Genomic DNA, 16,085 nt, shown 5'->3' with positions numbered 1-16,085 from the left:
CACAAGGGAATTCCCTGGGAAGATGGAACTGTCTTTTATCTCAACAAGTATGATGGTTACATGGCTATAAATGTTTGTCATAATGCACTTAAGATATACATATTTTGCTGAGCGTAAATTTTACCTCAATCAAAAAAAATGCATACAACCCACAGGAAAAAAAAAAAAGTTAAGAGAAAAAAGTAAGGAAAGGAAACCAAATTATACTTATTAGCTCTATTTTACAAGAGAAAATAAAGTAGTTGATATATTTTCCCCTTTGCGTATAAATAAAAATAAACATAGATGGAAATAAATGTAGGGAATTATAAGTCTATATTGAAAAATATATTAAAATTGTACCTGTATGTAACTAACAAGGTAATATGAAATTATCTTCTGTGAACCAATAGGCTCTCAGTAGATTATTGCCATCGCCATCAGTAAGTAGCTAACCAAGCACACCAGAAATAAATGGGCTGTAATTAAACATAGGCAATAAAATCAGTCTACAAATGCAGCATGTTAAAGATGGCTGAAGTGAAATTAGGGAGGCCTCAGATTCCAACAATTCACAATAATCCCTGGTAAACTACAGGACTCTGCATGGTGGAGACTATTTCTCCTTGAACTGTAGGTCCAAGTGTCAACTGGGATTTGCAGAAATTAGCATTTTATCTAGGAGTCTCAGCTCATTTCCATGGAGGGTTATACAAAACAAAAGCTGCAAGTAGTCCTGACTCTTGCTGAATCTTTTTGAATTCTGCACTTGTATTAAAATCAAGTGACCTGTGATACAAAACTGTGTCTTCCTGGTATCAGAGTAAATTGTAAGCAAGAGTGATTCCCAAGGGAATAAGCTAAAACCCACATCTATGAATCTGCCCCCCTAAGAATACCAGCACCATCAGCCTTGCTCCTAGAAGACCCTGAGATTAACTGCCATCTCCTGACATCCTGTTAGATACACCAAATATCTATGGTCCAGGAATAAAAAGCAAATGAAAAGAAATAACTTTGGCCATTACCTTAGGTCCTGCTAATGCCTGCTGGCTCATGAATGCTTCTCTTTCAGTGTTTTACCTTCTGGATCTTGCATCCTATGGTACCAGGCTGCTCCTCCAGCCTTTCTGACTTCTCTGGACTCAGCCCTTACCTGCCCAGACCTACCAAACTTGCAAAATGGAACTTTGATGGAACTCCTAATCTTATTACATGAGCAGATCAATCCTAATGATGCTCTTATTTAAAACAAAGTAAAAAGTGTAAGATATATCCCTCCTACCAAATAACAATGTAGATACTAAAAATCACAGTGTAATTGATACAACAGAAGTAGTCAAGTTCCATGGCAAATGTAAATCTAAACTCTCATGCATCCAGATGAGTCCTCATTAAGAAGCTTTCCTTGAGGCATTCAGAAGACACCAGCAGTCCAGAGTTCAGACTTTGCAGCCAGAGATATAAAACTGAATCCTTGTCCCCCCACCTAATGGTTTTGTGTCTATGAGCAGATCACTTGATTTTTCCATGTCTCAGTTCCCTCATTTGTAAAACTGAGATCATAATAGTATCTACTTCCTAGGGTTGTTAAGATGACAGGATAATGCAACAAATTCAATACAGTGTTTGCTACACAGTTAAATGGTTGAAAAAATAAAAGGTAATTGTGTATGATAGAAGTATTCAAGATGACAAAACGGATCTGAAATTGAATAGATCATACTACTATTAATAAAAATTACCCAAAATTTAGGGAAAAAAGGCCAGGAGAGAGCTGTGTGCCCTTTCAATGTCATAGAAATTCTGACACTGTTTTAACAATACTACCCAAGAAATACTTACTTATATGGGAAAATGTATCTATGACTGATATTTACTATTCACTGGGGCCCACATTCTGCAAGATGATTAACCTGTTGATTTTTGTTCAGTAGGCATATAATGGTTGATACAAAAGAAAATATCTAAAGCTAAGGGCTTTTTCCCTGTGAGACATTCACCAGTTTTATATTTAACCTAAATATTTAATATTCGTTTTAATGCCTATAAATATCCAGTTCCTCAAATATTCTTTTGTCATCTTGTTTATATTTTTACCATCTTATTGTTTTCCTCACTAAGGAGTTAAATAAATTTGGCAGGCATTCATCTTGTATTTATGTGAGTTATATTTTTAACTTTATGAAAATTGTATGAGTCTAGTTTTTAACTTTTGAAAATCACATTGAAAAATAGCCAATAGTTCCACATCGGCTACTATGTGCCATGACCTTCACAGAATTATGCATCCAATTCATCTTACTTGTGAGATAGGACCTATACATATCCACATTTGGGGGACCTATACATATCCATGTTAACTAGTTAATTAATTAATTACATAGTAATATAGCTATTAAGTGACAGAGTCACAATTTCAACATAGGCCATCCACTCCAAATCAGAGGTCTCATTCACTATGTTATATGACATATATAAAGATTGCAATAAAGTAAAGGAAAAAATGAAAATCAAAAGATACACACCAACAGAGAATAAATATATAAATATTTGGGGATATGGGGAGTTATCCTAATTCCATAATATCTCAAGATATTCTAACTAAAAAGTCTTATCTTAATTAAGGCAGAGATATCTAAAGGGTTCACAATTCCATAATATCATAAAATTAACAACCTGGAACACAGAGCTTCTCTTTTCCAACCCTATATTCTTATGCAATTGGGTTGTCTGTAAAGACTTGACAACCTGGCATTTTAAGCAATCTAGTCTAGTAATTAGTGATGTTAAACTCTTCTTCTTTCTAGTAACTATTAAGTAGTAGCCAATCTAAGAGAATGTGAGCTTTCACATCAGACAAACCTGGATTCAAGTCCTCACTCAGCACTTTCCTGTGTGACCTCAGTGTCCCCATTGTTAAAATCAGGACAATGGTATTTTGTAGGGACTTTGGGATGATTAAAGGGATGACATATTTATAAAGGTCCTAGTAGAGTGTTAGGAACATAATAAGGACTTGATAAATGTCAAATATTATTAGTTACAACAAAAACTATCACTACTTCTATTTATTAAGTACCCATCATACTCCTTGTTCTGTACAAAGCTTCAAGAGGCTGTGTCTAACTCAATTTCAGTGTTAAGAGTTAACATTGACATTTAAATTAGTTTGATTCTAAAGCTAATTAACTTAATGGCTCTGTTATATTTTATAATTTAATAAGTCATATACATTACAAGTCAACTTTTTAAAATTTTGGTTCATTTTAAGTACATTTTGAAGATAAATGTCCAACAATGTTTCAATGTTTCAATGAAGGAAGATTTGGAAAAAAGAGAAGGAAGAAAAAGAAGAAGAAGAAGAAGAAGAAGAAGAAGAAGAAGAAGAAGGAGGAGGAGGAGAAGGAGGAGAAGGAAGAAGAAGAAGAAGAAGAAGAAGAAGAAGAAGAAGAAGAAGAAGAAGAAGAAGAAGAAGAAGAAGAAAGAGGAGGAGGAGGAGGAGGAGAAGAGAAGGAGAAGGAAAAGGAGAAGAAGAGAAGGAGAAGGAGAAGGAGAAGGAGAAGGAGAAGGAGAAGAAGAGAAGGAGAAGGAGAAGGAGAAGGAGAAGGAGAAGGAGAAGGAGAAGGAGAAGGAGAAGGAGAAGGAGAAGGAGATGATGATAATTTGGGGCCTATTAGTCCTCATCCAGGACTCAGCATGGAGGGTTCTATCCCAAAGAAAGGAGCACCATAATGTATATTCTACTAATGAGATGAAGAAATCTAGTATTTTTTACAATTTGAAAAATGCATATCATGTAATGTGAAAAAAAAAAAACAGGGCAGAGCACAAACTTTACACAGAGCGTGATTTTAACCATGCAAGTGCTTAGAAAAAAGAATAGAAGGAAACAGCCAGAATATTAGCAGTGGTTGCAGCCTACTTCTCTCTCTCTTTCTTACTGGAATACTATCTTTCCTTTCTGACCTTCTTTCTTACCATATATACTTATAAAGTACTTAACATTTTTTTCAAGATTCATCTGTCAATGAAAAACTTCTTAATAACAGCAGCTCTTCTTGATGAAGCCTCTACCCTAGGGACAGCCTCTCTATTCTATGAGTCCTCACTACATATGGTTTATATTTCTATTGAAGCACTTCCACCTGTGTCTTCCCTTGTTACACTGTAATGTCTGAGAACAGGGGTGTATCTTATTCATGATCATATCTGCAAATAAGAAATCTCTGGTGAGTGAAGAAATGAATAACTGATTAAGCGTCCTAAGCAGCAAACAACCATCTTAATACTAAATTTCTCAGATACCTGTTTGCTGGACAGGCAGAGCCTGAAAACAGAGGTAGGAATTAAACACATAATAGAAAATACGGACACATTGTAGTCTGGTATCTTTGGAAATTATTATTGGACAAATAACAACCTAGCTTCATAACATAATGCCAGTGTGTCTATATGGACCCAACAGATACAATGAACATACGCATGCCTATTGCCTTGTTTGTACACTAAGTAATGCATATATTGCTCATTTTTTTCCTTGAAGCCTGAATGGGAAATGCTTTTTTAACAGATTTAATCAATACACCAACCTACATTAAAAAAATAAATAAACCCACACAATAAATAAAAAGCAAAAGGCCAATCAATAGCCAACAGTGCAGCTTAACAGCCACTCCACCAGAAAACTGTCTGAAAAGGTGCTTCACACTCCACTGTCTGCACGATCCACAGCTGCTTGCTATTGATTTGTTGCAAGCAAAGAACATCTATTATTACATGCCAGTGTGAACCTAGCAATTTCTCCAACAAGTAGCCCGCAATGTATGACTAGCAATGTAGCGCAGGTAGCCAGCTGCTGAAGGTGGGCTGAGGACCCACATTTATTTCCTTCTGTTCTTCCCACAAAGCCATTATAAACACCCAATTTCTAAGTCCAGTAATTTGCTGTGTTTTAAGCACTCACATGCCACAGACTGTTCCACATTCACTTCTCCAGGGCACAGAAGCAATAATGAGACCCCAAAATTGTATACAACTCAAAACAGTTGTCATAAACATGCTCAGAGGTAACTATGGTGGTAAGGATTGATGTGAGGTATTTAAAATCACTATTTTTCACAAAGTCCCTGAAATGACAATGCTTTTGTATATCTGTAGGTACATGCAAGTGACTTGGATTTTGTGGAACCTTTTGTGGTGCTGTGGAGAGAGGAACCCAACAACAGTCTGCCCTGCCCACATCACAGGAAAGGGATTCTAGATTTGCCTGATGGTGTGATGTCTACAACATACTGAAATCTTCCAGTCTCTCAGTCCTGATGCTAAATATCAGTAAGAACCCAATATCCAAAAAGAATATCCCTGTGAGAACCTTTGTAAGGTTCCATTTTTTGTTGTTGTTGTTCTTAAAATGTAGCCCCAATATTGTGTCCTTAAGTTGACATTCAGGCGGTATGCACCCGCTAAGAAGTCAGCCCTCTCTGTTTCGAATTTTTCAGAAGAACTGAAGATTTTCTTTGGAGGATGTTACTGGTGTTTCCTTCCATAGATCTTACCGGATCCCACGTGAACTCAAAATTACTTCTGGGATTATTTTCTTCATTATAGTTTCAAAACAGTCCTAAAAGTCACTTAAAGGAAACTCCCTGTGATTTTGCTATTATATGAAATGGTAGAAGATCGTATCTTAAAAGTACCATAAAACAATTAACAAGTCAATTATACCTGAATTTCCAATCAGATGATCTTTGTCTTCTATCCAGTACAGAGAGTCATTCTTACACAAGGTAACCAGCCATAGAGGGTACATGCCACATCTTCACAATCACTGTATCAGTTTTGCATAGCTATCTTTATAAGACTAAACCTGAAATTCACCCTACTGTCTCCATCAACCCACCATGCTGTCATAGAAAATGATGGAATAAAGTTAAGCCCATCCATGCTTAGTCTACTCATACTAAATGAGATATAGTTTTTCAACATAAACTCTACTCATGGAGGTGATATCTATGTGACAGCACCTCGAAATCATCAAGCAAACACCCAATTTGGCAAACAGGTAAGAAAAATCAAAGGTCATGAATGAAGGAACCACTGCTAGGAAAAATGTGGAGAACCTAAAATGCAAACATTTTTTTAGAAACTTGCAAATCATGCCCGGATATAAGTAACTTTTCTATACACGATGAGCTGAACTGAATCCTTTATTTTGAAAAATATCAAAACCTAGCAGTTTCCTATTGAACGAGTTTCTATTCTTGGATGTGCAGTAAGAAATTGTGATGTTTTCATTTCCATTAGCTGAGATCAATCTGTTGTCTTGAGAAATAGCTCATGGAAAATCAGAGAGCCAAACCTTCTCCCCCAACCCCACCCTCCCCCAAAAAAGTCTATTGTCATTAGATAGAATCCTTAACCAACCATAGGATCCTGCAGCAGCATTATAAGAAATACAATGTATTTTAGATATATGCAACATTCTATAGAATACACTATTCCTAAAAGTCAGGTAAAGGCCAGATTTCTGTGATGATACTCCAGTTATAATGTCATGCGCTATTACTGTTGTTTAGGTCAAAGGCAGGCCACCTGTGGCATGCATGCTACCAAAATAATTACTAACGGCCTTTGTATTCTTCCATATAAGACTCAGCTCTGCTTTTCTCTACATTCCTTCTTCTTTCATCCTTCCTCTTTCATTCACTTATTGTATCTTTTTCCCTTTCTTTCCATTTTCTCCATAATCTTTGCCAAAAATAAGCATGAGCTTTGTTCAAACCTGCTGGTGACACTGAAGTGAAGGCTCACCTCCTGATGTGGGCTAAGCTACCCCAAATTTGCTAACATAGGCCCAGAGAAAATCAAATAGGTAACTTAATTTTGAAGATATTTGTGAGATAAAGTAGTAAATTACAACTCTAGAAGTCAAGGTTGATACAAAGTAATGATCTGTGATGTAAAGAGGTAAGGTTGATTTGCTAGGTGAGCAAACTGGTTCTGATGCTCATTCCCAAATAGAAGTTCCCCTGATATTTTAGATGTCGATCATTAGATATAGAGGCATCTATAGCACGATTTTAAGCAACCTAACATTCTGATACACATGGTTGGTTTCATTAAAAGTTTATATCTGCACTTTACAGTTAGATCCAGTATATCTGATCTCTATATATTCTTTACATTCTGCAATTAAAACATACTTGCTCACATTTCCATATAGCCATCTAATCACAGAAGACCTAGTCTGCTCTCTACGAGGAGATGAGGCAAGCAGATTCTTTTAATGACTTGGGCTCAGAGGTCTTCTACAATAAAAAATTCATGTGTATTGTCTACATAATAAAATCCAGAATACATTACCCTAGGCCTGTATATCTCAGAAACATTTTTGAAGCATGATATGACATTGTCACAAAAGAAAGCTTACATTTCCCAAACCATTCTAGTACTTCATTATATGTTGACAAATTGTTCGAGTCAGATAATGCAACAGTTTTCATTCTGAACTGAGACACAATCTGCTCTTGACAAAGTCAGAAAAAAAATCATAGAAAGCCAGAAAGAATCCTGGTTGATTTTTAGCACAAAACAATGCCTGGAACTGGGTGGCTGAAAGGAACTTGTCAATGAGAGAAAAAATATATACGTACCTTCTGAAGACCATGCTATTCACCACAGTTAGAATAACTTACCTTTCTATCTTTTCTGTGTGTGATCTCGTCCTGACCATTTTCTACCAGAAATGGTACGTATTTATGTTATGGAATAAACTTGGGAGGATAAAGAAGCATTATGCCATAATTTAGGATAAAAAACTTTCCTAATGAGTACTGTGTGGACAAAGGGGATGGAAAATAAAGAGCATATAGGACAATTCCCTAGATATTCTGGAGAGATCCATACCTGCCTATTTCAGAGGAAAACAGCATTTCCAACTTATACATGTGGAAACGGGACTTTCAATAATACCAAGTACGTGGAATGAACAATCTGATGCCAAAACTTTCTGCAGGTACTGTCCTTTGAGCTACAGATCTAGAGGCACATGCTTACATTTAGATCAATGAGAATCAAATATGTTTCTCTCTACATTGACAGAGTCTCCACTAACTTCTCCGGGTATATCTTAAGAGACTGGCAGAGCACATAAAGACAAAAAGCTATGAGAAAAATGAGAAATAGAACAAGGGGCATCTATGCACACGAAAAAAAAAGTTGAGAAATAGGGATTCAAGAAAAACTAAACATGATAGAGATACCATTGTTATCAGCGCCTGCTCCCACTTATGCAACCATAATATGACTTTAGGATTTTCTCAGATAACACCATGAATCTTTTTATAAAACCAAAAGGCCAACTGACTATAAGTTCAGTTTGTAAAATATAAACTCCTACCATAAAGGCTGCATTTAGAAAATCAGAAGATCAACAGGACCCACTATGTCAGGAATTTCAACAAATCTCTTTGTAATTGGTATTCAGAAAATTCAGGTGTTTGCTCATCTTTAAAAATAGCCATGTTAAAAATGAAATGAGAAGGAAGTGAAGACACAGGTTATAGATTGCCACAGAACTGATATATCTCCACCATCAATTCTCGAATCACCTTCGTAAAATCAGTCTTCTAGAATTAAATCAGCTGATGTGCCTTTAGTATTGCTAGTGGACAAAAATAAGAACCAATTTCAATATGGCTCTCTTCCAATATGAACCAAATACACAGGTATATACATATAAATATATTCACAAAATAGAAATGCATATATAAACAGAATGACTAGGTACCTATAAACGAAATAGATATCAATCAATCTAGCCAGAGGGAATTTCTGACATTTGAAAAACCCCTGAGAATGCTTTAAACTCTTCTAATTAGAAGAAAAAATAAACTCTGAACGTCTTCACCATTTGGAAGACCTAAGAAGTTCTCTAAATTCAGAATTTTGAGAAAATAGCTACAAACCTTAAATATACTCTAAATTCTAGACAATGCAAATGGGAGAGTTTCAAAATTGTTATCCAGATGACTTAATTAATGGAAAACTGAACTCCTCAGAGCAAAAAATATTGCTTGAATTGTTTTTTGCTTCTCAGCTACAAGCAATCTAATCTAAAGAAAAAACACAGGGAGTAAGCAAATGGGAAAACATCTAGTAATGTTGAACAAGAAATGTCTCTTGTTCTTCCATTAAGAGCACCAGTCCTTTATTTTCCAAGTTTCTGGAGGAGGAAATTGCTTACAAATCTTTCAGAAGAGCCATCCTTTTACATAATATCCCTTAAGATTTCTTCAAACCTCTAAACAATGAAAAAAACTCCCAAATATGAAAAGGTTGTACTCACGATCATTGCACTGGTTTCCAGAATACGAGGTCATGGAACAGTCACAAGTGAAGCCTTCCCACTGCTGCATGCAGACTCCCTGGTTGGCACATGAATCTTCCTGGCAGGTGGTACTTGGTCCTAGTAATTCATAAGAAGAAAAGGAGAGAAGAATAAAGGGGAGAGAAAAGTGTTAATAGTTAATCAAGTTCAAAGTGAGCACTTGAATTTGCTACTCTCATGCCCCAAAACATTCAAAAACACAACCGCCAAAAATGTCAATTCTATATCATGCAACGAGAATAAGTACATACAAAAGACTACAGAAATATACACTTAGCCACAAACTACCAACAGTTACACACAGAAGGGAGAGGGCTGAACACATTGTTCTCTCTTAGGCAGACTTTGCAAAAAGAGCTTCATCTTTACCATCCAACTCGAAAGATACTTCATTTGGAACATGGTCTTTCAAAATGTATAATGGAAAGCAGAAAAATTTTTCCCATGATTCTTATGAATTAAGGCATAAAAGTCCCTGAAGCTCGCTTTATGACATTAAAAACACATTTGATGATATGAAGAGGAGAAGGAAGAGGAGAAGCACATAGCAGCCAACATGTACTGGTATTTTGTGGGTGTTAAGTACTGGGTCCTAAGCACTTTGTCTACATTATCTCATTATGCTCTCCAGTGACACTAAAAGTGAAGTAAGTATGACCATCCATTTTACAGATTAAAAGAAAAAGAAAAAAAATTAGCTCATACAAGTAGAATAATTTACCCAAAGTTATACATTTGGTAATGAAAGGACCCTGACGTCCAACTTAGGTAAACTACCACTTGACACCCAAGCTTTTAACTATATCAATCCTTCTTGGAGTGTTAGCTCTCAGACCACCATCACCTGGGAAGTTATCAGAAATGCAAAATATTGGACCCCAGCCCTGTTGAATTGGAAACATTGGAAAGAGGTATAAATTTGTGTTTTTACAAGCTTACAGGAAATTGTGATGCTGTCTAAAGTTTGAGAACTTGTATATTGCATCATGTTGCAGCCAAAGTTTCACAAAAGGGTATATTCAGAAACAGGGTACATATGCCAGAGGATGCAAAAGATAATTATTTGAGGGATAGGAAGAAAATAATAAAATTACATTCATTTAAATTTTTCCTTTATTATTTCTATTTTTGTGAATCTTTCATAAGCAAATAATATTTAAGTACAGTGATACTTGTATCTGGCATATAAATTTATTTATACATTTATTTTGGGGGCATTCTCAAAATCTTTTCTAAACATGAGTAAGCAACTAAAAAAGTTTGGTGATCTTTACCTTATGGATTGTCGTTAAAATCTCTCTTTAGGTCAGCCTGGGGCCTTTCTTTAAGTATTCACTCTTTTTCATTTCTATCTTCTGCCTTAACCTTGAGATTAAAGATAAACCTGCACCTTTGGAATTATCTGAGCTACTAGGAAATATCTTAATATTCAGGCTAACTCTCAAAGCACCTCAGCAAAGGAGGTGAGCCCTTTGACTCATCCAATGTATTACTCAGATTCTGATGCAAAAAAGCACTTGACAGAGTAAAAATATATCCATTGCAATAAGTACATATTTCACAGTTTCCTAGCAAAGCCTCACACAGGCACGGAATATTGAAATGTATGCATGCAGAGTCCTAAGGATGCATGTTCAAAAGAGATACAAGACTATAAAGGATTTGTCTTCTGGGTGGCAAGACATTTTGTATTTATTCATCAAGGGTAGGAGCAGTACAGGCTGTCATTCCTAATACAAAGCTATTAGGATATGACATAAGAAAGTTCAAGACAATTACTAACACTGGGGGAGCAGCATTACTGCTGGGTCTCTCAACTCCTATATGCCATGTGGTTCCCCCATGTGGAGATGAAAGGAGGTTCATGGTCATGTTCTCAGTGGGTCTTAAACTTGAGCATTGTGTAGTACAAGTTTCATTAACAATGGCAAATCAGGACAGCTTCTTTCAAAGGATAAAAGTTTCTGAGAAGTCCATGGGGCTCCCTGACCAAACAGCTCTTACTAGACAATGGATTAGTAATTCAATTGTACTCAAGAATCAGAAACACATGGAAGGCTTTCCCTTGAAAGGCAGCAGAATAGCAAAAACGTTGGGAAAACACAATAATTCTGTAAATGTTGATTGAATCTGAAGTCAAAGGCTTTTCCATGCTTTTCCCTTCCCATCTAACTAGCCAAGTTTTCACCATTTTTCAAGGACTGGCCCGAATGCTTCCCCTGTATAAAACATTTCCCAATAACTTTGAACAATTCTCCCACTTCTTGGTGGCCATGGCACTTATTATTTGCATCATTAACAATGACATATGATAATATTCAATTTAACACTTTTTTACACATTGTGCTGTCCTCTGCTTATATAATCCTCTAATTGTTTCATTTTTTTTTTTAGTATTTTCCCCCAAAAGATTGAATGCTGCCTGTTGTTAGAAATCATAATACACTTCGATTATATCCTCGCTGTGTTAAGTGTACTGTGCCAGATACAGAGAAAGTGTTCCAGCGAAGGTTGAGCTGATCTGAACTACAGCCCCCTGATATGCCTGTGTCTCCTCCTGTCAGAACCTGAGCATGGGTTACTATCTGTGCTCCTCAAAGGGAGCAATCTGTCCTTTTCATCAGAGGTTGGTCAGGACTCTAAAACAGAGGGAATTATAGGTTATTTTCAAATTCCACAGGATTTGTTTTGTGTGCATTAGGTAGTGAATGCCATGCAGAACCAAATAACCCTCTAAGACTGACTATACTGTGGTCACCTCAGAACAAGAGTGGTTTCAATGAGGGAGGGCTAGAAGAACCTGCAATGACTCCTAGTTGATCTTAGACTAAACTTGCATTTGCTATTGAGGCTGAGATTCTAGGCTCCTGCCAACCCCCTCCAGCCTCATTTCCCGCTACTGGCCTCCAGTTCACAGTGCTCCAGTCATTCCTTCATCCTTTCACTCCCTATCACATTGTGTGCCCCTGAGTCAGCAGCACCTGCACCACCTGTGGGCCCATGACAAATGTGCCTTGTCAGGCTCCACCCAGATCTACTGGCTGGGGGCAAGTCTCAGGAATCTGAGTTGTGGCAAGCCCTCTGGGTGATTCTGAGGCCTGCTTACATTCTAGGACCTCTGCTCTTACACTTCAAGACCATACCTACCGGGGCACCTGGGTGGCTCAGTCAGTTGAGCCTTTGGCTCAGGTCATGATGCCGGGGTCCTGGGATAGAGCCCCGCATCAGGCTCCTTGTTCAGTGGGAAGTCTGTTTCTCCCTTTTTTCCTGCTCATTGTCTCTCTCTCTCTTTATCTCTCGCAAATAAATAAAAATTTTAAAAAAGAAAAAAAAGGCCATCTTTAACTTAGAGATCCTCTGCTCTTGTTCTACCTACAGCCTGAAATGTCCTTCCTGCAAATTTTCAAATGACTGGTGCACTATGATATTCTAATGCTCAGGTTGAAAATGGGCATTCTGAAGGGCAAACTATATGATTTCACTCATATAAGGAATATAAGAAATAGTGAAATGGAGTATAGGGGAAAGGAGAGAAAATGAGTGGGAAATATCAGTGAAGGTGACAGAGCATGAGAGACTCCTAACTCTGGGAAATGAACAAGGGGTGGTGGAAAGGGAGGTGGGCGGGGGCTTGGGGTGCCTGGGTGACAGGCACTGAGGGGGGCACTTGATGGGATGAGCACTAGGTGTTATGCTATATGTTGACAAATAGAACTCCAATAAAAAAAATATACAAAAAAAGAAAATGGGCATTCTTCAGAATCTCCTATTTCAGGAGGTCCCCATCAGCATTTCCTGTGTTCTCTGTCACATCTTCTTCTTTATTTAACTCAACAATTGCACTGCCTATAGCTAAGTTATTTTTTTAAATTTTTTATTGTTTGTCTCATCCTACCCAAATTTAAGCACTGTGAGGGCAGAAGTCTTGTTTGTTTTGCTCACCTTTATATCTCTAATTTCTGATAAAGTATTTGGTATAAAGCAAGAGCTCAGAAAATATTGTTAAATGAAAAAAGAAAAAGAGAGACAAAACCAAAAAAAAAAAAGTCACTCTTTTATGATTTAAAGTCAAGTGGTTTTCCAAACTAACAATTTATTCATAAAATTTACCAATATCACCTCATACAAGCAATTTTCTACTTAGAATCAGTTTTGGGGGGGAGGTGGTGGTGGTGGTGGTATTTAATTGACCGCATTTCCTCCTCTAATTTAACTATTAGACTCATTGAATCACACCAAACATTGAGACAAGGATTCTTTTGTGTACCCAGTGTCCAGAGATAGTACAAACTGTTGAATGAGAAAGAGCTTGGACTACACTCTAAAACACTTTCTAGATGATAATATAAGCTCTTGGTCTTACTTCAAACTACTTAAGTACATCCTTTCTTGAACAGATTATCTTTTATATCTGTATCTGATTCTCATAGATAGCAGTTTCTCCAGCATTAAAGAGAGAGAAAGAAATTAGAGAAACCGAGACGCATGCCAAACTTCCCTGAAAAAAAGAAAAATAAAATCTTCAACAATGCTTCTAAATGTGCATCACTGATATAAAATGATCTCGTACAAAGAGGATATAATAATAATAAAACAAGGGATTTACATAGCACTTATGTGCCAGACACTGTACTAAGTGCATTTCAGATATTAATGCAATTAATCTTCATAAACACATGATGAAACAACTATAATTAAATGTATTAAAGAATCAGAAAACAGGAATGTTTTTCTCAAGAAGATATCCAGAACTTTACAAATAAAGGAATTTTATGACTGATGATCAAGTTGGAAGGCAAGAATTTCAGAGAAGTAAACTAAGTCATAGAGTTAGTGATTTTTTTTGTGAGGCCCCCCAAAACAAGTAGTAGAGTCAAATCTCAAACCCAAGCTTGCTAATTCCACAGCTAAGCCACCTAATCTTTACTGCTAGGAGTAAACCAGAGAGTGAGTATGTGTGAGAATGAGTGTGTGTGTGTGTGTGTGTGTTACCATTGGATTAACAAAAGAAATTTAAATATAGTATGTCTAGTCTATAACCAGAAAAAGATGATATTTTAATGTTAAACTATGTGGGGTTTTCTTCAAGGAAAATTTCCAAAGTCCATTTCAATTCAAAATTCAATAAAAAATTAACAGGAAGAACTAGTTTTATCCAATTATATATAATACCAGAACAAAAATCTGTATCAAATACATATACTTATAAGACACTCCTAAGAACCTAATAATACTTTTGTCTAAAACATTCTTCCAAATCAAACTAAAATTGCAAATATTCTAAGATAACATAAATCTTCAGAATTATATATTTAGAATGTTTTTAAAATGACTATTAATAGCTTAAAACTACATTAAAACTTTAAGAAACCCTTGTATAGAGAGAGTGTATACTACTTTTGTATTTGATATGTAACCAATCCTCACTAAAATAGCCACATAGTCTTTTGAGAAAAGATGATGACTTTTTTTTTCTTTTTTTTGGTCTAGTGGTGAAGTGACAAGGCAACAGAAGTATGCATGAAAAGACTAAACAATCCTCAGTGATGTTAGTACTTCAATTTCTAACTCCCTGCTCTGCTTTTCATTCACAGAAAAGCATCACGTTGTGTCTTTTCTTTTTCAGATGATATCTCTGATGGCTGCCACAAATTTCCCATCAGTCTGCTTGAATTTGGTATTGTTTTTTTTTTTTTTCTCTTTAAGAACTGTTCCAGACAGCCATTTCATGCCTGTTACTGCTAAAATCTACCTTTGCAGTACATGCAAACTGATTCAGTCAACTCCTCTTCATGGTCTAGAAAATCAAAAGTTGACAGACTGTCTTTTATGACCTGCAGGTCCTTGAGATAGAAGTCCTGCTGGAAGCACAGGACACTTCTATCAGAGTGCATTTTCCTTCTGTTATTGCCCAAGTAGGACTTAACCAAACCTAGGCCTCAGACATCCCAATTTAAAATAAATATTATTAAACCAGCACTAGTTGGTCTTGGCCATAGTGGAGTGGTGGGCTTGGTGCCCGGGGGACTCTGGGGGTGGCACATAAGCTCTCATTCCCTACATCCACTTATCCTAAAGGGTCAAGGCTAATAGCCCAGTGGTAGGTACATGGCAAGGCTGGTTTAATAATATTCATCATCTTTAATCACAAAGCATGAAGTGTTTGTCAAAGGATTCAGAATCCATGAGTGAAACCTGAATGTGTAAGCATCATCACAACAGACCTCTGTGCCAGTCAAAGGGTTTGTCCACCCCTTACAAAGCATAGCTACCATGGGAGAAGTCTTATGAGAGCTGTGATGGACTGTCCAGAGAGATCTTATCTGCCACCTGCAACTTTATTTTCTACTCCTGATAAGTGCATAAATCTTTCCACTTTCACATTTTAAAATTTACATTGTTTCATAGAGGAAGAGCAGTAATGGAGTGGTAAGGAAGAAAAAAATAGAAAAAGGAGAATGAATACATATAGATATATGTATTTGTGTGTGTACATATGTATGCAAGACTCTTATCAACTTCCTGAGCTATCTATAGTCTCCACTGCTATAATATAAGGATTTAAATGTTGAGGCTTCACAGACAGTGCCTGTGACATTAGGGATAGCCTGCTTAGTTAGCTGCATATATGTCTTGGTCTCTGCAGCAAAGATCTCTGTAGATCTCAGAATAATTCTACATTTATAGTGTTGGGGTCCTTTTGGCTTTTCTGAAG

At 36.5% G+C, this 16,085-nt stretch overlaps 1 protein-coding gene across 20 annotated transcripts in view; it reads right to left on the bottom strand.

Moving 5' to 3' along the window:
• NRXN3 (neurexin 3) overlaps positions 1–16,085 on the bottom strand; it is a 1,529,630-nt gene that overhangs the window by 765,992 nt on the left and 747,553 nt on the right. For all 20 annotated transcript variants that reach the window (XM_072839524.1, XM_072839530.1, XM_072839517.1 and 17 more), the window contains one exon: positions 9,329–9,448. In XM_072839524.1, coding sequence (XP_072695625.1) covers positions 9,329–9,448 — 120 coding nt within the window. The remainder of the gene's footprint in view (positions 1–9,328; positions 9,449–16,085) is intronic.

The sequence above is a fragment of the Canis lupus genome, chromosome 9, assembly GCF_048164855.1.
Source record: "Canis lupus baileyi chromosome 9, mCanLup2.hap1, whole genome shotgun sequence".
NCBI classification, from domain to species: domain Eukaryota; kingdom Metazoa; phylum Chordata; class Mammalia; order Carnivora; family Canidae; genus Canis; species Canis lupus.
The sequence above is the reverse complement of the archived record's forward strand: the minus strand, read 5'-3'. Positions and strand labels throughout refer to the sequence as shown.